Consider the following 26,857-nt stretch of genomic DNA (forward strand, 5'->3'; position numbering starts at 1 on the left):
TTCTATGCTTTAGGTTTGACATAGCTATTATTTCATTTAAAGAACAAAAACACTAGATGTTGTGATCATTGCTGGATATCCCAATCATCTATGATTAGCAATTGCTTACTACTTGTATATGATTAAAAAGAAATTTTTTTTTACTTACATATAGCAACTCATAGCATTTTCATTGCTCACAAAGGTGTCAGTATAGCCTCCGTGATTTACTTATGCTGTTGAATTGATTGTCAGATCAGCATAGCAAGAAAAGTTATTAATGAATCAGAAAAATATTGTCAGTTCTATCGATGAACTCTACTGCTTTCAATACTGTTGTGTAATCATTAAGATCACTCTTTTTTTTTTGTTTGTTTTTTTCCTTTTTGTCTTTATTCGTGTCCGGCAACAGACCACAACCCTCAGTGTCGCGCCCGTACTGGACCGGGACCGGCAACGGGATCGCAACCCTCGGTGCTGCGCCCGCCCCTCGCTCAGCCAGTGAGCGGGAACCGGTCTGTATGTGGGATCCGAACCCTCGGCCGGAGCGCCGCTGCGCTTCCCAAGTGGGCTGGACCTAAACACTTATGTTTTCTATAAACAGAGACACTTTTATTTCTTCCTTTCTCATTTCTATGCACTTTTTTTTTTTTCTTGGCTGATTGCAATGGCTAGAATTATGTACGTGATACTGAACAGCTCAAGCGGCGCACTGTAGCAGTGCGCCACCGGGCCGGCCCAAGATCACTCTTAACATTAGCTACTGATACTCTCTTAGCCTAATCTAATTTTCTTTCTTTCTTAGCAGGCTATCACTAAGGAGATTGTTATCCATCAGTTTACAAATGCTTCTAAATACCAACATATAGTTTGTGAAATATTTTGATGTTACAATGGTGAGTGTGCTGGGGCCAGTAGTGGATCTAGGGAGCTGCTTGTTAAATATTCAGGAAGTCTGAGAGCCAGTTGACATCATCTTAGCTTACTGGCTTGGAATTCCCTATGGCAAGTGTATTTACATCATAGAAAGCGGTAAATTCAGAACATTTCAACCCCCTCCTCCTTGTAAGTTATACAATTGTGTATAACTTACTCTAAATTATTAATAAAAGATTCAAATATTGCAGTAGTGATTGATAATAAAAAAATCTAGAAGTGTTTTATGTATGTATCAAAAAATTTGCATGAATTTGACTAAATGCATATGTGACCGATGATGACTAAATGAAACAAAATTTTTTCTACTACAAATTCCAAGTATGTTTATTAGCTTGAGCATATCCTTCCAGAGATTCTTTGCACAAACACTAGTTAAATATATATATAAACAAAGTATTTTAAACATGTAAACTATAAATACACATGCATACACACTTAGAAATTTAAACAAAGTATTTTAAACGGGTAAACTATAAATACACATTCATACACACTTAGAAATTTACATATACTGTTGACTTCAGAAAGACAATGTCATTTAATTACACTCAGAAAAACAATTTATGCTTTAATTTAGACCTTACTTTTTAGCAGCAAAGCTATGAAAAGAAAATATGAAAGAAATAAAAGCATACAGACTTTCAAAACTCGTTTATTTTTTAAAAGCAAACATTCCTAACCTTTGCTGATTGGCCAAAGAAATTATGAACATAGCTAGGTCTTTTAAAATACAAATTAATGGAAAGAGCTGGAAAATAAAATTGCCTTCTTTCTAAAATCAATTTCATTAAAAAAAAACATATAAAGATGTATTTCACTAAATGCTAAGAGTGAAGGGACAATTAAGTGATTCAAATAAAATCGAAAGACTAATAAATGTGACTTAGTACCATATTGCTCATGGTACATCAAGTTTAATGTTGCCTACAGAATCATGTGTGAATTCTGTAAACAGGGAATCTGATTTTCAAAAGACTTAGCAGGCTTAGAAGACCACACAGTTAATAAACAGCAACAATGGATTTCCAACTCAAGTCCGTGGGCTTCAAAGCAGCTGCTATTTTCCCCAACCCATTTTTTCTCTTCTAAATATGTTAAAGTTGTAAATAAAAAAGCACAGCTTGCTTATACAGCTTTAAATAAAACTTTTAAAATTGTATACTATTATTAAGATATTTTTCTACTGATTGTAAATTATTGCAAGATAAGAACATCATATGCTGTGTGTGTGTGTGTGTGTGTGTGTGAAAAAGAGAGAGAGTGTTTGTTTATGAGTTGGAAAATTACATTTTGGGGGTAAATCATGTATTGCTTTTGTGGGTGACAGTACAAGTGTTAAGTACAACAAAAATATTTAGGCTTCAAGTCCTTTTACCTCCACAATGTAATGGAATACTGAATGCTATCTAATATCTAACCCTAAAAACACACTTGAAAAATGTCAAGAGTTATAGGCTATGATCTATGACGTGAAAAAATTATCAAATTGTGAGTTGTGATGGAATGCCTCAATTTGATAAACAGCTACAACTCATGAATTGCCTGCAAGATCTGGATGAAAGCTCCCCATTCATATAAACTTAACTTCACACCTTTATTTAACTCCACACTCCGTATGTATACTATCTTTGTAGGGATTAGAAATAGCTATAGAAGATTTTTTTATATCTAATCTCATATAAAATTATGTATGATTCTTAAAAATATTTTGGACTTCAGTGAAAATTACTTTTCTTGTATAATTCATTTTGCATAACATTCAAGTTGTTCTCTTAAATATCATGAATGCATAGATAATGCTATGGTCTAAATGTGTTCCTCAAAATTCCCGTGTTTGAAATTTAATTCACAATGCAAGTGTTAAGAGGTGAAGCCTTTTGGAAAGTGTTTAGGTCACAAGTGCTCCATCCTTATGAATAAATTAATGTCCCTATAAAAAGGGCTTTGGGGAGTGAGTTCACTCTCTATTTCTCTTCCACCTTCTGCCATGTGAGGATGCAGCAGGAAAGTCCTCACCAGGTTCCAGCATCTTAATCTTGGACTTCCCAGCCTCCAGAAATGTGAGAAATAAATTACTGATTTTTATAACTGTATTTAAGTTTTAAAATTTCTATATTGAAAGTAAAATTGCATTTAAGACTTTCAAACAAGTGTTTTAGACACTCCCTATATAGTTAGCAATTCTTAAGGCTTTAAGGAATCAAGCATACTGTATATGGGATTAAAGGAAAGCTTCATGGGTAGATGGTTAGAATCTATTATGTTCACAAATATACATATGTGTCTTTCTATAGCTATTTCCCATGACATAGAGTCACAGCGATGTTATTATAGATAGTTCCCATAAATGTGCTAGCAATGACACAGGTTAAGAATTGAAAAAAAAACCATCAATTTTTAACACATAACTGCTATGATAGCAATTTCAGTGCTACAGTTTACAATTATTTGTAGATTAATCATAAGCAGCTTCTACCCCCAACTTGACTGTAAGCTACTTTAGAATAGGTACTATGTCATACTGTTCTGTCTATTTCATAGCAGATTACACAACAAACTATTTTTATATATGTAACACACCAATCTTTCACCATAGAACGTAGGTTATGTGTACATGGTTGTAGGACATATTATAGCAGTAATATGGTATGTAAATAACACTATTTTTGAGCCTCACAGTTCAGCAATATTGTCAGTTCCTAATATCCCTGTTTCCACAGACAAGCCAGTTCTGGACTTTGCCATAATTCATATCCTCCTTTGTCCAAAAAGTGAACACTAGAATCACCCTCTCTGCCCTCAACTTCTTGTTTCGTCTCCCAAAACAGCATTTACATACAAAACTAAAGCCTCATCATTCCCTCCTCTTATTCATAATCTTTTAGATCACTGCACCCATTCTGGCTTCACTAGTCTCTGTCACCAACAACTTTTGCTTTCATATTGGGGTAAGCCAGCAATTCTTAATATTTTACCATCAAAAAATCCTTTCTGTTTATTATTTCCTGCCCCTACTCAGAACTCACATACTGGCTTTTCCCAAGTAAATTTCACTGAAGTTTTTCCCAACTCAACATATATATATATTTAATATTAAATATTAAATATTGTATATATAATATACAAATATTATATATATAAGTGGTAAGTAATAGTGATAATGATGAGAAAGAGGATAATGATAAGCATTGCATATTCTGGGAACAGTCAGCACTTCTTTGTCATTTTCATATTATCATGCTCAAACATATTTACATCAGACTTCCTCTAATTTTCAGAAATTATTAAATTGCACAATAAGTTGATTTAATTATGGAGCACTGACTATTTTTATTTGAGTTTATTTTTTAGAAAGCAAATATTAGTCAATGTAAACAGAATTCTACATGTGGAAGATATTTAAGTAGTGTTCTATAAACATAACTTCTAAATTTTTAGACTTTACAGAATTGAGAAAGTTCTATTACAAAAACAATTACAAATTGACTATTATGCAGATGAGTCACCCTGAGACTATTTTCCTTCTTGCCAGTACAGCTGCAATAAAGAAATAGATCCTAAAGTATTTAACTTTACCAGCATCAGTCAAAAGGAAACTGCTGCTTGGTGCATGGTTCAGAACCCCAGTTTGCTTGGAATTTAAAACTTATTTTTATTTTATTACTTTTATGTATTATTTATTATTTTTATAATTTGTCTATTGTACTGTGAAACTAAGAAATAATAAATTTATAAATTATCCACAATTAATCTTCCAACATGATTATTTCAGAAGTTAAAAAACACCTAAGTCATTTACTTCTCAAACCCCCTATGTGGAGAAAGTTCTAATGAGATAATATTTCCAAGTAAACAAATACTAACACAATACTTAACAGAGTGGTCTTATAAGTGTTTTTTAGTAAATATCTCATTGATTTTTTAAAAATCCATTTAAGACTGTTAATTATACATTTGTATGCTCTTAACATCTAGGCAGAATGTGACTCCTGTCTTCCTAAATCAATGTACCTGTTTGCTAGGACTTTTTAAAGGAGAAAACACACACACACACACACACACACACACACACACACCACTCTCACACTATCTGACTCCAATTTGAAATATTCAGAACCAGCCTATTTCAGAGAAGTGCATCTGTGGCTGAATTAGGTATGCCAGATTTGGTTACGTTTTATCGAATTTCTCAATAAAACTTTCAAAGGACACAGAAATTCATACATCAGTCCCACTGGGCCTCGTAAAGTGTCACCTCACCAGTTTCAGTGGAAAATTATAATTAAACCTTCAGCTTTGTACACTAGCCAAAAACAACATGTAGTTCCTTTCAGGGACTCATCCATTTTTCAATGTGGTATACAACTCTACTAGTCACTGTGTAGATTCTAAACTTTCTAGATTTTAGATGAGGTTTCATTTTAAGACCAAAATATTCCTGTGCTTCAAGAAATACTTTCTAACTCTTGATTCTATCACGTTTATAGCTTTAAATTACTGAGGCCTTAGACCACAGTCCTTTTAATATTGGCTAAAGCTTACAGTAGATTATGGAGTGCTCACAATGTGCAGGCACCATTCTAAATAATTTACTTAATTTAATCCTCTTCTCTTTAATTCTGTGTTAAAGATGAGGAAAATGAAGATAATAGTGATTTAATTAGCACATAAGTGGCAGAGACTATGCTTTTAACATCTGTGTATTTGGCATCTTGAGTAATCAAGATTCTATTTGAGTATTTTAGCTTTCACAGCCATATTTAGTATCACAATTAAACAGTTGTGTTTCTGAAATCCTCATTCTTATGAAAAGGCCATGCAATAGTTAAAGTATATTTAGGAAGTTCAGAAAATGTATTTATGTTGGTTTCTGTAATGGAATGATTAGTGAGGCTTAGAAACATTGTGTGACTGTGTGTGACTCTATGTGACCTGTGATAGGCCCTTTAGCCACTCTGAGCCTTTTGTTCTCATTTATAAATAGAGCAGTTGGAAAAAGGTGATTTGCAAAAATCTCTTCAATTTCTAAAATCTCTGCATATTAAATCAATATTTATTAATTAAATCAATATATTATTAATTAAATAATGTGTTTAAGAATATAATTGGTTTATAATTAGCTCATATGTGCTTTTACACATTGTGGAAACATAGTACTTCACTTTGAAATCTACTGACAATCTCACACCTCTCTACATGGAAAGCTTAGGTAAATAACAAAGCATTTCTATGGCGATGCCATATGCACCATTTTGCTGTTCTTTGTGAAAAATTCCCTGAAGTTATTAGAGGCACTTATTTTGCAGTTTTATATGTAATTATATTTATATATAAAATTTGCAGTAAATTAACATTGACAAAATCCCTTCTTGAGCAATTTTATCTATAGGCAACCTAATTAATGGCTTGGAGGAGATTAGGCTTGACCATAGTATATAGGTGGCACTATCTACCCATAAGTCATTCACACTAACTTCTGAATCGGGTTGGTCATTTTGTAAAGAGAGATGTATACCTTGTAGTTATTGATGTCTGTCCCAAATGTTATCTATGTGTAGTGGTTCTCAACTGGGGGTAATTTGTCCTTTTAGGGTACATTGGCAATGTCTCGAGACATCTTCTTAATGTCACAACTAGAATAGGCTTGCCAGATTTAGCCAATGAAAATACAGATGCCAGTTAAATTTGAATTTCCATTCAATGGTCCATAATTTTTATAAGTATGTTCCATGCAATATTTGTGATATACTAAAATATTTTCGGTTGTTGTTTATCTGAAGTTTAAATTGAATGGGGAGTCCTATATTTTATCTGGTTTGATCTGGCACACTAAAAGTGGGGATGGGGGTTGCTATAGGAATCTAGTGAGTAGAAGCCAGGGATGTTACTAAACATCCTACAATGCCCAGGATAGCCTCCCACCCCGAGACACCTTTATCTTGAATATGTTTATATTTCATTGAATACCAATGTAACAAGAATTATTCAGCTCAGAATGTCAATAGTGCTGAAGTTAAGTTGGTCTAACATTCGATCTCTTGGGTTTTAAATTTTACAAGAGTGACACTGATTTGGTACCTTTTTATGTGATCACATTTAGAGATATCATAGTAGATATAAAATGAAAATAATATTACTTGTCTCCATCTGCTGTTAATTATATGATAGATGTGCAAAAGTGCTTTGAAAAATCAATATAAAGCAATAGCGAGTTATGCTTTCCCTCTGGTTAAGCTGAAGGTCACTTAAATTCCTATAACAGAACAAGGCCCCTTAGTGTTATCTTTGAAGTTATAATCCATGGCCAGAGCATGAAAATCAAAGATCCAGCAGAGTTTCAGAATTAGTTGTTCTGCACTAAGAATACAAAGATGAATAAGGGAAAATTCATAATCTTTAATTACCAAGAGTCCAGAGTACAGAGGAACAAAGCAGACATGAAGATATCTGAAAAGCTCAATAAGTTATAAATTACTATGACAAAAATGAATTAATGTCACTATACTGACTTGCCAAAAAATGCTCAGAATCAGGGCATAAATGCAAGCCCTCACACTCTGAGAAATAGACTATTTTTTTCCTGTAAAATAAAACCCTATAGAAGTTCTCATGTTATATGCCCAAGGGATTTACCAAGATACTAGCAAAACTGGTACTGAATTTTCTGGTACTGAAAATCTGTATGGTGCCATAAAAGATGTTCAGTCCTTTTTGCCTTGTTGAGAGTTGTAAATTAGAAGTGTCACTGTACTTTCAGTTGCTGCCAAGATATCTATTGTCCCTAATTTGTAAAAATAGTTTCTTTCCATCACCATCTCCCTAAAGATGCAGTAACACCAAGCCATACAAGTTACACTCCAAGCCATCTGCTGACATAAGAACTGGATAGGAGGTGCTTGGAGGATGCATGTGGAGGTTTGAATCTTCTTCGTAACCTTGCCTAATGCTTCCGCATGTATTAAAATGTAAGTGTGAATGCCAGTAATATCTTTATTTACCTCCAATGTCTGAACAATAGTTGGTATCAATAATTTACATTCTAGTAAAGGGAAAAATGTAATGGCAGAATTTGGTAAGCATTGCAAGAAAGGAACAAAAAGAGTTTGATGGGAGCCCACAGGAGGAGTGCCCTCTTTAATATGATCAGGGAAAATGTACTGGAATGCTGTAGGTCAAAAAGTCTTCACTAGGGGTTTCTAGACCCACTGGAGGTGGAAATAATGACTGTTAAAGGAGTCCTTTGCTAGCAGGCACAATCTAGGCACATGTGTCCTGCTTTCTTGGACAGATGGTCATGATCTTTCTGTAGTTTTTGTTTTCTCTCTGGAATATAGCGAGAGGCATAAATTCAATTCTAGGCATCTGTAACTAGTTTCTAAGCCTAGAAATGTGTAGCAAGATTTACAAAGTTTACATATACCCAGAAAACATATGCTGGTTTTGTGTTTATGTTAAGTTGCTTTGAAGTTGGTAGTGAGAAGAATTAAACCTATGTCAAATTTGACTCAAGAAGATTGCATTATATACCTATTTTATGTATCTCTGGCTTTTTACTTTTTTAATAAAATATTTTGTTTTTATTGAACATATTTGGAATTGTAAAATATTACTCATGATATTAATTTCATCAACTTTTTAGTTCTTTGTGGATTTCACTTTGTATTTATGTCATGGAATAAGAACCATTGGGTTGGCATCTTCTTACAGTCAGGAAGATTTACACAGTGGTAAATATTAGAAGAAGCAAGATACTGAAATTAAAACAAGATCAAGTATTAAAGTCTTATTATTTAAAAATGAAGGGACTCCACTGTGAATAGGCTTTAAAGTAAAACTGAATTCATAGATTGATAGGCACAAAAAGTAGGGTATTACAATGAGCTATTGACAAGGTACCTGTTTTAAATTGGCTAAAATTCCTATACCTGCCATAGTCTCAAAATTATAGAGGAGACAGGAGGAAGCAAAAAAGAAAGACATTGTGCATACTTGCCAGTTTATTCCAGGAATGCAATGTAATGCCAAGGAAGGAAAGATCATTACCTACTCTGGGAAAATATCTACATCTAAGGTGTGGATGACTTTGGAGAACTGGGTATTTTATTTTCATAAAAATTCTGAGCTATTTGTTTTCAAATTTTTATAGCCATATTCATGCTAAGTTATTAAATTTATGCCACTTTACTGTGCTATTTTCTGGTTTCTCTCTCTCCTTTCTCTCTTCCCTCTCCTCCCACATATAAGGGTATTTGAACTTGGTTTAATTCACTCTTTCTTTTCTGGAAAATTTTTACAGCCCAAGATAAATTTATTGTAAGAAATTTCTGGAAATCAGACTTTTCTTTTATTCTAAAATGCAATCTAAAAGTGTATAGATTTTATAAAGCATCTCGTCTTAATACTTTTCCCCTTTACATCATACTTTGTATAGCATAATTTGCATTATATGTTAGCAATTATAATATTTTCTTATGTAAGTAGCTATTGCTAAATAACAACACAATCATGTATATTAAATTTTGATTAATCTCATTTTAAGAATTAGTTGTATAAAAACAAACCTAAAAAACATATTGGGAAAAAGTCAAGTGTGTAAATAAAATTGAAAGACTGTTACAGACTTTAGCTATGGACAGTTAATCTTTCAATATAGCCCACCAAGTAAAAACTTAAATGCTCTTTAACATGTATAAATAGGATTTCCTCTATAAATTATCTGCTTATGGCTTATAATCAGCTACACACATATAATAAAAAGAAATCTATCTTCAATTTTACTAAATTGGGATTTATCTACTTCATTTTATCTCTAAGAACATATTAGCAAATCTCATGAATAATGAAGGAGGTGGTGAGCAGGGAGGCCAGATGCCAGAAGAGTACATCTACCAATTGACAGTCACTGGTCCAGTGGGTAGAGTGATTTTTGCATTTCGAAGATGATAATTACCATTAAAAATCTATGGAAATTCCTTTTTAATTTGGTATGTGAAATTCGGGTTTGCTTGGTAAAAGAAACTATTATTGTAGCTATACTTTTTTTCAAATCAAAGTCATGAGAAATAATGGGTGTTTTCAATGCTATTCTATTCTAGAAATCCTATTTTTTTCCCGCTTTACACACCTCAGTGTATAATAGACACATTCATGAGTAATAGTAGCTCACTCTGTGGTTCTCAAATACGGAGAGTGAATTGGTGAGAGGATTTTAAGAACCTCTGGAGAAGATTGATTACATTGACAAAAAAATAAATAAATACAAATGGAGAGGCTGAAATGTCCACTCATTAAGAAGCTAGAGCAGCAAGTTGGATAAATGCCCATCAGGAAGGAAATTTCTAGTTTAAATGCAAAAATTACTAGCATCAATAGGATTATTCTACAAATTTTCCTGCCTCCATCCACTATCTCCGTGCCTATGTAAAGATGATTATTAGCTTTCTGTACCTATGAACTCGTGCAGCTTTGGCCATAAATAACAGACTATCTCATTTTGAATAGCTTACAAAACATTGATACCAGAAGTTGTAAAGGACTAAAATACGCTGAGGTTTAGTATTCATAATTTCTTCAGCATATGAAATAAGTATTCATTTCAACACAAGCTATATAGATGTTCTATTACATTTTGATAGTTTACAGACATAGGTAAATTATGCTCTTTATTTAAACAAGTTAATAAGTTTGTGCATAGTAGCCAAAAATATATTTAATCATACTTTATTATTTCTCTTTGGCTAAAGAGTAATCTCTACCACTACTGAGCAGATCAAGCCCTCAAATTACTTGCCTTCAATAAAACATTATTATCTTTTGGCATCCTCTTGCACTAGGGGAAATAAAAAGTCACATGTGGAGAAGTTCTAAACGTTAGACAGAATTGATCCTTGGAGGGCAATTTTTATCCTCCACGGAAGTAATGCAGACTTCTTCCATTAGCATAGTCCCAGGGAGCAAAAGGTTAGGGAACTGGAACTGCCAACTGTACCTGAAAACATAAGTCAACATTTTCTCGTAGTGCTGAGAGAGTATGAGGGTCCACCCACAGGTGCATTAAAGTATCTGAGACGAAAAACAACAATTGCAATATTTTACGTTGGAATATACTGTACAGATGGTGACATTTTGTTTGTGGTTATAGGGAAGAAAAGAAGGCAGTTTCTAGATTACCCCCTCAACACCTACCATTTACCATAGGGTATGGGAGGGTGAAGAAAACGGAGGGAATTTTGCTTCAGTTGAAACAGCTGGGAAACAGATGGAAGCTGATGTGAAATTTGCCAAAGGCCTTGTCCAAAGTTCCCACCCATTTTTCACTGAAGAGTAGCGAGTCAGGTGATAGTAGCAGAGGCTTTAGGGTCAGCAAGTGTTGGATTTTGGTAACTGTAAAAAGAAAGTTAAAATTTTTTAAAATCCAAAATTAGAGGAAATGCAAGTCTAGAAATGCAATTTCAAGGAGTATGTTTTTAATTAGGCAGAGTGGGAGCATTGTGAATGAAAACCACAACAGAATCATATTTATTTATAAGGATAGAAGTTATTGCTGGATTAATGGACATTGGTACTATCTCAACTACATCGACATTCTCTCTCACAGGTGATGACATTAAGAAGCACACACCCACTCTTTGTAGTACAATTTAATGTAATTTAATTACAGTTTAATGGTTTCTTCTGTGATTGTTATAAATGTTAAGTGTGCACAGCTCACTTCATTTTATTCACTGGATTTTACTTCATGAGCAATTTTGGTTTGGAATTCAGGCATTCAGTAAATTGTTTTTGGATTTAAATGTTGAGTTACAGCCAGATTTTTGTTTAAACCTAGTCACTGGATGTACAAACTTCCTGTTGTATATTTCCAGTTACAACGGGTGTGTATATAGATTCAGCACATATATGACCATCCTTCTAAGCCTTGGCCAATGTTTTGTGTGTTTGTTTGTAAGTATATGGGGTATTTATGAATTACTTTTGAACATAGCAAAAGTTAAAGATCAGTTTCAAAGAAACAAAGATAAATACAAGTTAATAGGCTTTTCTCAATGTGAATTTGTTCATTCATGCTTACATAAGGGAATGTACTAACCATGAATCATTCAAATTGAGCTGCTCATGCAAAAAAATGCACTGGCTTTGCTGTCGGTTTCTAGAGCTGCTTGACTGAAGGAGAAAGAGCATTGTCCCCATGTAAAGACTAATCAGCCACAGATTTCAGCAGAGTGTGGCTCCAAATTGGCAAAAATTCTTTTGATTCACGAGAACATGGATACTTGTGAGAGGGACTTGTTATCTGAATATTCCGTGCTGTGATTAAATTTACAGTGTGCCAGAACAGCCCGGTGAAAAGTTAAAAAAAAAAAAAAAGTCAGTCATTTGGAAGATTTACTCACATAATGCAAAAATAGCTAAATGCTCCGAAGATGTGGATGCTAGCAAATCTTCAGCTAAAAAAAAAAAAAAGTAGATGATGAACTGCAGTTTTCAGTTAGATCCAGGTAAGTTGGCATTGGGTAAATATGGCCTACCTGAGAACTCACACATCATCTATTATGTAACTCACCTGGTCCCAGTCGCTTTCTATAAAGCACAGGCAACTTGCGCATCACATATCACAAACCACTTTTATGCTGGATAAAGCCCCACCTGCACTGCCAAAGTGGGGAGCTAGTCAGCACATGGGTAAGTGACAAGCCAAGAAGTGTAGTCATTGAATGATGGATTTTAGTTGGTGCCAGCGCACCAGTCAGTAAAACATACTGTGTGATCCATCAGAGGAAAAGTAATGGCTGCTGCTGCTGCTGCTAGATCTAAAAAAGTTTACATCTGGCCAGCCCAGATTCTGGTAAGAGTCAGAACAAAAGTGTTTACATTAGAGTGCCTTGTCTAGTGGATTTCTATTATGCAGGGACCTCTTTACTTGCTAGACTTCCCCAAGGCAGATAAAAAGTAAAAGCACACTAAAAAAAAATCATTTTTTGTACTTATTAATATAATTAAGCATCACTGGATGAAAAAATAAATAAATGTAGTCTAAAAGATTCTTTATAAGCCATACCATATTACATGTATCAATTAAATAAAACAATTAAAATGCCACTCTGCAACCTTTGGCTAACCATTATTTCTTCTACATCACTTCTCTTATTTGGGCTCACAGAAGAGTTATTTGTACATCCACGTGATAAAGATATACACACTTCTTATGTGTCCATATCCAAAAATAATTAGGAGATGGAACTAATGTTTAGGAAAGCACAAACATGCTGCTTTATCTCGAATATGTTGATATTTTACTGAGGATAAGTTTGACTGAATTACGAGAGCTGGATATGATTAGCTTTACTTGGTGTACGTGGATTTTTTTCCCTTATAGACACACATTGTTTTTCAGTATATTAAAAATGTCTTTTAACCTATATCTCAGGGATATTATGAGGATAAATGAAATACTACATGTTCATTATGTCTTGAACCCTTAAGAAGAAAGGAATGATATGCTCTAAATTACTGTTGTTGTTTCTACATCACATTATAGGATTTGGTGTTTGTGGATAGCTGATTTTAGGTGTTGTGCATCTTATGTTTAACTCACATAAAATGAAAACATATTTTAAAACTCCATTCATATTTTAAGTCATATGAACATATTATTATTTATAGACTTTAGGTTAGACTAATTATGACAACATAAAAGGAGAGCATTCTTTTGCCCTCAAGGAGATTGTATTTAAATAGATATAAAAAAGCCAATAATTAAGTACATACTTTCACATATGCTCAGTCTGAGCTGTTATGATCCAGTTGCTAAAAATTTGGATTGCTCAAATATTCATATATAGAGTTGCCACTTTCTTTAGGATTAGTCTATTCAATCACGCTTAGATCTCAAGTATATGTACTAAACAACTTATGAGAAAAAATTTCATACATAAAATTATTCTCTAGAGAGGATTTGGTTTATCTTATTATTATAATACCCTTTTACGAGCACTTAAAATTTTGTTCATATTTGTAAGAAGAAAATTTGACACCTCCCCAATCAGGCTGTGAGTTTATTTGAAGGCAAATTGAAAAAAGAAAGAAATGTATGAGGGGTCTTCAAAAAGTTCATGTAAAGTTTCGTATTATCTTCCTATTCAGATTTTGCACGAATTTTTTATAGTGCACTAGTATCTTACCCTGTTGAGCTGAAATTAATCTTACTGTCCTCGGTCTCTGTTTGTCCCATGTTTAGCACAGTACCTGGAACGGCTTCTCAGTAACCATGAGTGATATGATTACATGTATTTGAATGGATGAGTTAATACTAATCCTCTCTTATTTATTTACTTATTATTTTTCAGACTCCCAGGAAGGAAATTACAAGTCAGAAGTCAATAGCAAACCCAGGAAGGAAAGAACAGCTTTTACCAAAGAGCAAATCAGAGAACTTGAAGCAGAATTTGCTCATCATAATTATCTGACCAGACTGAGGCGATACGAGATCGCAGTGAATCTAGATCTCACTGAGAGACAGGTAAAGCTGGGCGTTGTCATTATATGATCTTTTTAATTGCTTTGGATCAATAAGTTCTCTTGCCATTTTTGAAATATCTAGATCTGTGTCTCTTAAACACCAACTGGAAGATAGATGCACTATTTCATGGTGAAGTTTTTGCCCAGCAAAATAACAAAATTAAGGGTAATACAGTGATGTTTTAAAGAAAACCACACCTATTGAGTATAAAAAAGAATCCTTTATTCTACAATTATAACCTTGCTGTATTTTTTGTTTTAAATATATATATATATTTATTATATACATATATATATATTTATAATGACAACATATGGTGATGAATTTTGTATGCTTATATTTTAAATCTCTTTATTTGGCATAATAGAAAATTGGCAACCCCAGATTAGTTATTGCCCAAGATAGAGTATGTTATGTTGCAGTAACATGTTAACCTTCAAACCTCAATGACATAACACACAAAAAATGTCCATTATTTGCTCACTCTCGATACTAACTCTACAAATACATCATTCCAAATAATTAATCACAGACCCTGTCTGACTCTCTGGCATCTGGACATGTGGTGCCCTTGGTCACCACAGGAGGTAAGACAGAACTGGAAATTCATGTACTGACCTTTAAATGTTTTCACCTGGAAATGACCCATGTCACTTCCATTTACCCTCTAATGTCTAGAAATAGTCAAATGGTGCAGATTAGGTGAAAGAAGACTGGGAAATGATGGGAGGCAAGGTCACATAGATTGTTTGTAAGCATTTGCTACCCCATTACCCAAAATATTTTTGAAATTGTATTGGTCTTGATAATTCAAAATTCTAGTACCCACTCAGAGAACACTTTGAAATTATTAATGACCTTTGGGCCTCAATTAATAAGTCCTAAATAATATTTTTAAATTAATTACTTTTAAATTACTTGGATTTTATATGGATGACAAACTATTTGCTCCATTAATGCTCCAAGAACACTCCTTGTATAGATTCTGATTTGCTCTCGGAGAATCTAGCCTACTGATGGTTAACAGTTGCTAATCTTTAGAAAAACATTCCTGAGAGGCAAATGCAAACATCTCTATGGACAATGCAGTTATGATTGGCCCTCTTAGGGCTAGAGTCTCATTTCCTCTTTCAATGTATGTACCTCCCTGGGGATCTCCTTGGAACCAAGGAAATATCAACAGGGTGTGCACAAATGAATACATATCTTAGGAGAGCAAGTTATTTTATCCAATTTCTTAAATCATCTGCTTTCCTTCTGTTATTTTTTACATTTCAGCTTTGGTAGGTTATTTCATGGAAGAACAAATATACAGAAGAACACTTTTATGTTGTTTCATTTATTGGCAGTTTATGTTTTATTAAATATTATGACTAGTACCTAAGTTATGGAGCACGTTTTCCCTCTCTGGAACCTCACATACAAAGTTACCTCTATGAGTGTACAGCATGTGTTATGCTGGAAATCAGGATACAAAATCTATACCATCGGACATCTGTTTTATTTTTATTTATTTATTTTTAATGGGAAACAGGAAAATAAAGAGAGAAGGAAAATTACATGTAAATGTCCTTAGATAGAGATGGTGTGCTGCAGGAAATGCAATCACTTTTTATATAATACCTGAAAGAAATAAGAAACTAGGATTTGCTTCCAATCTATAGAAATTGTGGATATAGTACTATGCTCTCAGCCAAGAGCAAAATCAAGATTCTGTACTTGCTACTCTGGGCTGGTCTATGGTTATCAGTCATTACATAGTCATAGAGAGGAGGTTTCACTTTTGTCTAAGATTTCTTTTTAGAAGCAATTCTGTAAATATGGTTTGGGGATTATGAAATTATTTTCAATATTTCTTCTTTCTTCCTAACTGACTTGACATACTTAGAAAAGTATAGGCAAAAAATACACACACAGACACACGTATACAAAATTTAATTTTTTAAAAATGTTTCTTTTCAGTTTTGTATCAGCCTTTGCTGTGTAACAAACCACTCCAAATCTTTGTTGCTTCAAACACCAGCCATCATTTTATTTGCCCACAATTTTAAGGATCAGAGATTTGGACTGGGTTTAGTTGCAAAGTTCCACTGCTGGCTTTACCTAGGTCCCTCATGGAACTGCAGTCAGCTGGTGCGTTGATTAAGAGGTTGGTTGGGCTTCAGTGGGGACAACCAGTCTCTGTTGCATGTGGTTTCATGTTCTAATTCTTCAAATGGTGGTAGAAGCATTCCCAGGAACTTTGAGAGAAAAAGCTCCAACATGCAAGGGCTTTTGAAGTCTCTGTTTACATCATATTTACTAATAATATCCCATTGTCTAAAGGAAGTCATATGAGCCAGTTCAGTGTCAGTGTGGGAGGGTACTAACTCATTAGAAGTCATTCCTGAGATGATCTAACCACAGCCTTGTAGGATTAAAAAATAGCAAAAAAACCACTTGAGAGATAATCAGTTTTCCAAAGAATTGAAAATTTGACATTATGCAGATTTTTTAAATTCCATAAGTCTTTATTTGCAGTTTTGCAAGTTAGTATCAAAGTGAGATGTATGCACATGGATCTAAATTTCTAATCAAAACTAAGTCTTTACAGGCCACTATGGGTCAGTCAGAAAAAATGGAATTGTTATGAAAACAATCTGAATAAAAGTCTAAAATTTGCTACTTGTAATTGTGCATTCTTAGGCTTGTAACAGTCTCTGTAAGGCATAAAGTAGAAATTAAAACTACTTGCTCTTTTGTCTTCTCAGATTTATAGGTGATGGATAGGAAAGACATTTTAGCATAAACTATAAAACACAATTATAATCCACAGGGGGAAAAAATCTTTGCTATGCAAGGCATATTGAATTAATATTTTTTGTAACAAATATTACTTGAGCTAGGTGCTGGAAATAAAATCTTGTGAAATATTTTCACTTTATTTTCTGGAGGCTGGGCTTTTAAAGTTACAGACATAGAGTTATAAACTAAACCCTTTTTAATTCATCTTTAAATTTGGATGCTGCTGCTTTAGTCTGTTGGGACTGCTATAACAAAATACCACAGACTGGGTGGCTTATAAACAACAGACATTTATTTTTCACAGTTCTGAGGATGGGACATTCAAGATCAAGGCACTGGCAGATTCAGTGTCTGGTGAGAGCTTGCTTCCTTACAGACAGCCATATTTTCACTGTAAGCTTACATGGCTGAAGAGGCAGACTAGGTCTCTGGGGTCTTTTTTTATAAGGGCACTAATTCCATTAATGAGGGTTCCACCCTAATGGTCAAATTACCTTCCAAAGGCCCCGCTTCCTTATGTCATCACTTTGGGGGTTAGGATTTCAACATGGGAATTTTAAGGAAACACAGACACTCACACTGCAGCACAGCTATTCCATTACTTTGGTTTTGCATTAATGTCATACATGCTTGTCTATGTAATCTATATCTCTTTTGTAGGATTTCCACATGTAAACTATTCTAATTATAGATATGCAAATTTTTATGTTTATTCTGCAAGAATTTTTTTCCCATACTTTAAAATAACATGAGATTTAGTAAAGTAACTTAAATGTATATAGAAAAGAATATTATATCTAACTCCATATTGTTTAATGTTTTCTTTATCTTAATAGAATTCTCTAAATCTAAAATATTTTTTTCTCGATTTTGTCAAAGACTTTTGAGATTCAACGCAGACAAAGAACTCATATCATGTAAGGAAAAAAATAACAAATATATAAATCACCTAAATCTATAGCAGAATTGTTGTAGAGAAATAATTTTCTCCTAAATGAAAACTTACTTTATAAGCCAAGTAGTCTTTGGACATACTTTTGTCTGGAAATTTTATGTGATTGCCTACAAAATATACATGCCTACAACTGATATTTTATTTATAGTTACCCCTACCTTATTTACATCATCGATCAGTATACCTGCCACAGATTTTATAACAGACCACATATATGTTGTTATTAAGATCTGTAATAATGATTAGATTTCCTTTTGGAAAAAATAAAGATATGTTAAATCCTTAAATATCACATAGGGCTCAAATTTTCAAATTTCTACCTGAAGAATAGTCATGAAATCTCACAAAATCACACTCTTATGTTTGTCTTCCATAATGCAATGTTGGGAAGAGTCTATAATTCCATTAATAGTCTATAACTCTATGAACTTCATTGGGCCAAACAAGAAGAAAAAAAAGAGGCTCATTCTACAAAGTAATTTCATGTTAGCACAGAGGTATTAAAGAGAATTATTTTATGTCAAAAAAATAGAGACCCCAGAAAAACTTGAGTTTCAAGTATTTTAATTATATAATGGTGTTTTATTGGAACAGTTATTACTCCAGTAATCTTACAGCTTCTAACTTAGAGCTTCCATTTTACAACATATTTTCTTTTTTTTTTTATTATGTCAATATACAATGTGGTTGATTATTATGACCCATCACCGAAACCTCCCTCCCTCTTCCCTCTCCCCCCTCCCACCCAAGAATGTCCTTTCCGTTTGCTTGTTGTAACACCTTCAAAGAAATTGTAGTTGTTATATCTCCCCCCCCATTTTTTTTTTTGTGTGTGTGTGCATGAATTAATTTGTGTATTTTTAGCTCCCACCAATAAGTGAGAACATGTGGTATTTCTTTTCCTCTGCCTGACTCGTTTCACTTAATATTATTCTCTCAAGGTCCATCCATGTTGTTGCAAATGGCAGTATTTCATTCGTTTTTATAGCTGAGTAGTATTCCATTGTGTAGATAAACCACATTTTCCATATCCACTCATCTGATGATGGACATTTGGGTTGGTTCCAACTCTTGGCTATTGTAAAGAGTGCTGCAATGAACATTGGGGAACAGGTATACCTTCGACTTGATGATTTCCATTCCTTTGGGTATATTCCCAGCAGTGGGATAGATTAATATCCAGAATATACAAGGAACTCAAACAACTTTACAAGAAAAAGACCAGTAATCCAATTAAAAAATGGGCAAAAGAGCTAAATAGACATTTCTCTAAGGAAGATATACAAATGGCCAACAAACATATGAAAAAATGCTCAACATCACTCAGCATCCGGGAAATGCAAATCAAAACTACACTGAGATACCATCTGACCCAAGTTAGGATGGCTAAAATCCAAAAGACTCTGAACGATAAATGCTGGCGAAGTTGCGGAGAAAAAGGAACTCTTATACATTGTTGGTGGGATTGCAAAATGGTGCAACCTCTGTGGAAAATGGTATGGAGGTTCCTCAAACAGTTGCAGATAGATCTACCATATGACCCAGCTATCCCACTGCTGGGAATAGACCCAGAGCAAGGGAAAGCATCAAGTCGAAGGTATACCTGTTCCCCACAACATATTTTCATATACCTTTCAATCTCAATAGCTAATAAGCTCCAATTGGCAGGGTCACCTAGACTATTTGTAAGATCCAGTCAGCCTAAAGGTCCTCCTGTCCTAAGGTATTTCTACATTGGAAAAGTTTATTCTACCTTTTTTTTCTTTGTTTTTCCCCCCCTCATCTCCAGATAAATTTGGAGAAACCTCCTGCCAGATTTTTAATATCTCACAGTGGGAAGGAGAGAGAAAGCAGCTGCATAACAGTATTAAAGGAGTGTTGAAATAGACATTTTTATGGAATTAAGGCTACCAAATATAGAAAGGTGGCCGATCGTTCCACTTCACACTATCTTTTTCACAGAGCTAATCAAAGACGCAATATTGCAGATTTGTAAACTATCTAAGATTACCGGAATAAACATATTGAATTCATGATATCTTTGTCAAGATAGATGGAAAATCCCACCTAGTTGGATCATACTCCATTAGCGGAAATGAGAGGGATTATGTTTTTTTGGTTACTCATAAATCATTAAGTGGCTTAATGCCAACTATTTTTAAAATAGCCGGCTATTTTCTTGGATGACTATAAAGGAGAATTATTGTGTGTGCCAAATAAACAGTGGTTTTTGTCTTTTGCTCAGCATTTTTACGAAATTTCTCTGTTTTGCGGGTTTACTTTTATAAATTTACATGAACACACTTAGTTTTTTAGCTAGTAAATTATGTTTTCATGATCAGGCATATTATCTATTCAAATTAATCCAATACTCCCTGTGTAGCCAGTGGTTTTAGAATATTCCTTCATTTCTCTAGAGCAGTTTTTAACAATCACCTAGAGTAACAGTAGGATGTTTTCTTTGCTTAATTCATGGTGTGCCAGCTGTTTTGAAAGATCCCACATGATTTGACTCCACATTGAAAAGTGAGGTAGCATACGGTGGAGAAGTTAGTGGTGGTATATGGGAGGGAATCTTAGTTTGAAATGAAAAGAGGTATTCCTCATAACGCAGTTTTTGAAAAGCAATGCATATTGACAATGTGTGGGAAGCTCTAAAATCCAGACTCAAAACTACCTTAGGTTCCAGAAAAAAACTTATGATAAAAGAAAAGTTCTTTAAGAAATGTCAATAATTAAACAAGATTTATACAAATCAGATTAATGCTTCAACCCTCCCTTAAATTAATTTTCAGAAATATTACCTGTATAAAGTAAAACACTGAGAAAGAAGCGAGTGATGCCTAACCATTTATAAATGTAAATACATTTGAAATAGTATAGAAAAAGAAACCTCAGAAAAATAAGGCCCTACCCTTGCTGAACTGGCATTGAGAAGATATAATCTATTTTCTTTTCATATGCTGTTCTTTCTCTGTATAGAGATAGATAGATAGACATATAGAGATATATCTCTATCTGTGCATATACATATCTCCACACACATATACATACCTGTGTATATGCATGTGTATATATATGTAAAATGAGCCTTTATTTTAGAGACGTTTTGCAAATTCGCTCTACTGATTCTTGCTTTTAGCATTCATCAAACTGATAGAATAAAAGGGTATGTATGGTTAATGCTACCATTAGTCTAAGAATTTGCCATATTTTATTTCCGAATTTTTCCAATAATAAAGCAAACATATTAATTTATATATAAATCAACAATAACATTCTGAAACATATTATGTATCGCATCACAGAACTGTCAAAGTGTAATGCTAAGGAAAGAAACTTCTGCTATGTAAGACCATCCTATGCATTTTTTTTCTTCATTATCTTCACTTACATAAGAAGTTTTAAATGTCTTTTAAAAGAATTCTGAAACTGAGAAGCTTCTGGAAGTTTTGAAGAGCTGGTGCAAATTTTGTTCTGGTATCTTAAATTATAATAAGATTTTCTATTATCTACATATGTATGTAGAGCAGTATATGCATATGTTCTATGACAAGTATGAAATAATAAATCCAGGCCAAAGGGAACGGACAAGTACTAGATATTCTGGCTATGAAAGACTTTGTATTGTTCTCATAAGGCCTCATGAAAAACTCGGAGATGCATTCAATTTAGAACAGATTTTGAACTTGAAATCTTTTTATTACTTCTCATTTTTTGTGATAAATTATAAGAATTTTTTAACTTTTGCCAGTTATTGAAACTATTGACTATTTTTTAAAAATTTTATTTTATCAATATACAATGTAGTTGGTTTTCGTGTCCCTTTACTAATACCTCCCTCCCCCCTCGCTCACCCCTCCCACCCATCAACGTCATATCTGTTCACTTGCCTTAACAAGTTCAAGGAATAGTGATTGTTGTGTCTTCTTCCCTGCCAACCCCATTTGTTTGTGTATCTATTTATTTATTTTTAGCTCCCACAAGTAAGTGAGAACATGTGGTATTTCTCTTTCTGTGCCTGACTTATTTTACTTAATATAATTTTTTCTAAGTCCGTCCATGTTGCTGTGAATGGTAGTATTTCATTCTTTTTTACAGCAGAGTAGAATTTCATTGTGCTTATATACCACATTTTCCATATTCACTCATCTGATGAATTATTGACTATTTTTTGTGGGTCAGTATATATTTATACAATGGTAAAAATTGTCCTTGTAAGTTCTTATAAAAATCTTGGATGCAAGAAGATAGTCCCTAAATCTAATAAATGAAAGGACCAGGGTAGTGAAGATTCACATATATTCTTATAAAAAGCTTAAACAATCAGAATATTAATTAGATTTATTAGATTGAACTGCAGTAAATTGTCAATATTCTACTGTTCGTTACTTATAAAAAAGGTGAGTTCCTATGTTTCAGTTAAATATTTTATTTGATATGTTTTACTTTGACGGTGGTTAGAGTAGATGCTGTTAGTCAAAATTGTTTATATTGATGGTGATATGTTGTTAATTATTGTTAAACATCATTCCTAAGATTAGGAAAGATGTTGAGAACAAAAGCCATCTTTATAGTTAGTATCAGTAGTTTGAACAAGATAGGTACCAAGTAATGAGTGAGAATATACAAATTTCATATCTTCAAGTATTGCTGTTAAGGAATTTTATAACACAATAAAGGAGAAAAGTGCCTACTTTAGTTCTGATATTTTCATTCAATTTGCTAAAGTCATTTATTCATGATGTACCTAGGTCAAACATATGTCACTCAAAATAACTAAAAAGTATACCTATTTTTTTGACTTGAGTAAAAAAATAGGATTAGGAATAGTAAATTTACCCTGCAAATTAATATTAATGAAATAGGTAATTTGGATTCAATTTCATCAGCTATTACAGAAAGAGAGATAATTACTAGCATTTACTACTACTGTGACATTTCTAAAAGGCCAAGTTAAGAGGAAACAACGCTCTAACAACTTTGCTCATCATGTAAATGGTTACCTTTGGTTCATTTATGGAGAGAAGAATGAGATAAGAGTATAAAAGACTGGCTTATAACAGTGTCCCATAAGATTAAAATTTCTTATAGCAAATTTCATTTATTGCTGTTCAAAAGAGTTACTTATTGTTCAATATGTTATTTGTCGATAACTGACAATAGCTAATGTGTATTCACTTTGTTTGAAAACATGTGAAATAGTAAACTTTTATGAGCCTTATTCTCAGGACTTATAAATAGAAAAAACCTGAGGGCTTCAGAACTGTAAATTATAGAGTCAGGAAAATGATTCCCTGCCCATAAATATTGTGCTAAAATAGAGGATAAAGGTGAGAGGCAGTCCTGTAAACAGGAATTCAGTCCTTAGTCATGAAAATGTCCGAACCAACCACGCCCTTCATCACACAGACACGAGCACCTCCCAACCCCACTACACTGCTGTAGAAAGAACAGAGTCAATTAGTGGCTCCAGTAAGCTTCTCGGAAAAAGCTGAAGGATTCCTTTTCTTAATCAGATACAAATCTATCTCTTCAAGCAGTAAGAGTACAGAAGCTTTCTTTTCCCAATTTTTTATCCTTACCTAAAGTATTCTTGGTTCTAATTCCTTGGTTCAACTACTGACTTTGCCACTGAATTACTTGGGTGAGTCTTTCTAAGGCCTATTTATATTGAGTTTCCTAGATCGACCATCCTGACCAAATTTAATCACTGGGGATGTGATTAAATCTGAGAATTGTATTGGTACAATTATTTTTTGCATGTTTTCACTTCTTAAAGATGTGAATAAATAGATATTAGATAGTGTCTACAGTATTTCATGTGCCCGGATAAAAATGGAAACAGTAGGAATATTAAATCTACAAATTCCAGATATTCAGAGACATCTGGATATGTCACTGAAATTTTCAGTTTTCATCCAGATGTTTGGTGTTATGTGGTTGTTTCTTCAAAAACATATATTTATGGTACTATGGGTTATGGCATTATATAAATTCAACTTTGTATCAACCTGTTTTCCTCTGGTCACCTTTGGAAATTGTGTGACAATACAGATTCATATTTCATTTGTGTTCTCTTGTGATATATTATGAAACCTAAGAGGACAGGTATTGTGAACTTTTGCATATAGGCTGTAGTGGGAATGACTAAATAAATCAAACAAAGAGCTGAAATGATTATTTAGCAAATGACAACAATGATTCTCCTTTAACAATATTTTTATTAAAGGCAAAAATATGATTTCTAGATTCTGATATATATCATCCAAACAAATTAATCACAACAAGATTCTTTTGGCTGTTTTCTTTGGTAAAATGAGTCAAAGTGGGAATAAATATTATTCCATTTTTTTAAAGAGTAGTTTGATCATCCAGGGAGAAAACATGAGACTTCATAATAAGAAAATGTTGTGAATAGTAAAGTTTATAATTGGGCACTTTAAAAATTAACTACTATTACAGCAGGCTATTATACACTTTAGTTATTTTTTTATTATGAAGACTTTGTTGAAAAATATTATCTACATGTAGAGTTATTAAGATCATTCAAGGCTTGGTTCTTGTTGCTTCAATTTCATGAATAATAGCAGTTTTTCATTACTCAGATTCTTGGGATAAAAGATTTAATTTTATCTGAGTTGTTAACCATACTGTGTAACAAAGAACATTTTATATGAAGTCTTAAATTTAATCCAATGTTAAAATAAATATATTTTAAAATCTCTAATTTATCCAACACTTTCCAGAAAAGTTGCAAACCAGAAGATACAATCACCTTTAAGCTCAAAAAAAAAGTTCACGAAGTACATATATTATGCCCAAAGGTTGGAAATATTTGTTTTAATTGTATGCAAAAATGTATTTGATGATCTGATTTCTGAGAACTTAGGGTTCTATGTAATAATTGTGTGGCAGCATAGCAGTGGGGGCACTAAAAGTAGGGGTGCAGTTCTTTGCTATCTCATGGACCACTGGGAGAATCTTTGAACTGGATATGATCAAAGATACCAACTAGAACAGCAAACAGTTAAAGATTTTCTGTAAAGTATGAAGCCTAACCCTTACACATGTCAGTTTATGCCAAAAGCCTCATATAAAGCCAATATAGTATCTATTGTTTGCAAGTCTCCCTTTTCTTGACTGTGAATGCCTTAAGGGACAGAACTATGTTTTATTTATTTGTGCATTTCTCACTCCGACCCCTCCCACCTTTGATCTAACACAGTACCAGTTACTGGACAATTTAGTAATATTTTTAAATGTATGAATGAATGAATGAATAGAGATTTCAAGTCACCAAGGAAATGTGAGATTATTTTTAATCTATGTAGTTTATAAATGCAGATTATTTTATAAAACATGCTGGTAAATTTTAAGTAAACCAACTAGAATACTTACCTTAAAAAAAAATAGTGTCAGGCCTTTGGATGATTATATTTTAGCTGTCTAAAAAAAAAAAAATTAGCTCAGTCAATAAATCTCCCTTGCTGAAGTGATAATAAATTAAAGTATAAGGCTGCTTTATTTATAAACCTACTGTGGTGTTATTATTCTAATAGTAATGCTGATTTATAATCTGGAATTACTTTTGTATTTTTATTTTTTGCTAATACTATGATGCTAATGGAGAAATATGTGTTTCTTCCCCCAAATCTTCCTTCCTTCATTTAAATCCAATCCAATATTTTATAGCATATTTGAAAATAAATCTGGACAGACTGACTTTTGGAGTTCTGTATTCTTCCTTCCCATTTCTATAAGATTTGCCCATTATGTATCTGTTGCTGTTTTTTGTTCCATTACTTACTTCATGGATTTCTAGCATCACACGTATATTACCCTTAATGAAAATAGCATGTAAGTATGAGAATTATTACATAATCATCAAATGCTTTCTCACATATATGTATATGTATGTATGTATCTATTTATATGTATGTATATATGGTTACTATTGACAAGTATGAGGTCCTTTATCAGGCTATTAAAAAAAATGAAATGGCAAAATTTCACATAGTAAACATAGAAAATGATACAAGATAGGCTACATAGTATTTCTAATATCAATATCATACACTTACATTTTTCTCATTTAAAATTGCACATATCAGGTTTTATACTGGTATTACAGAATTACCTCTTCTCCTAGAAAAGGAAATAAGTGTAGATTTTAAGAAATCCATTTCTCCCATTTTTCTGCCAAGATTATTTTGACTGAATGTTTCAGCTCTTGGTGACAATGATGATGATGATGATGACTTACGTGTTTCTTACATGTGGCATTATCCATGGAGAAAATATCCCTATGGAGAATCGTGAAAGGCTTATTATTCCAACATTACAAATACGAAAATTGAGGCAGAGAGAAGTATAATTTTCTCAAATTCACACAAAAACTCAGAAGGGAAGCCAGGAGTAGAACCCACTCATGTGGAAAAGATCTAATGCAACATGCGATGTCAACCTTGCAAACGTAATTAAACTGAGTAGTATAATTATTTAAATTACAGTACAGGAAAATAGTGTCATATTTACAAACCTAATTATACCAAGTAGGAGAATTACCTGAATGATAGTAATCATAGGGATGGAGTTCACTTACTTTATGTGCTTTACTTTTTTATCCTGAGTGCTTTAAAAGTAGGAGTTTAAAATATAAAAGATACCTCCCGCCCACA

The 26,857-nt window shown here is 33.2% G+C and overlaps 1 protein-coding gene across 1 annotated transcript in view; it reads left to right on the forward strand.

Moving 5' to 3' along the window:
• Positions 1 to 26,857, forward strand: part of MEOX2 (mesenchyme homeobox 2) — a 69,223-nt gene that overhangs the window by 37,705 nt on the left and 4,661 nt on the right. The window contains exon 2 of the mRNA XM_008576891.1: positions 14,265 to 14,437. Within this exon, the coding sequence (XP_008575113.1) occupies positions 14,265 to 14,437 (173 nt within the window). The remainder of the gene's footprint in view (positions 1 to 14,264; positions 14,438 to 26,857) is intronic.

Source organism: Galeopterus variegatus, unplaced genomic scaffold (genome assembly GCF_000696425.1).
Source record: "Galeopterus variegatus unplaced genomic scaffold, G_variegatus-3.0.2 Scaffold64, whole genome shotgun sequence".
NCBI classification, from domain to species: domain Eukaryota; kingdom Metazoa; phylum Chordata; class Mammalia; order Dermoptera; family Cynocephalidae; genus Galeopterus; species Galeopterus variegatus.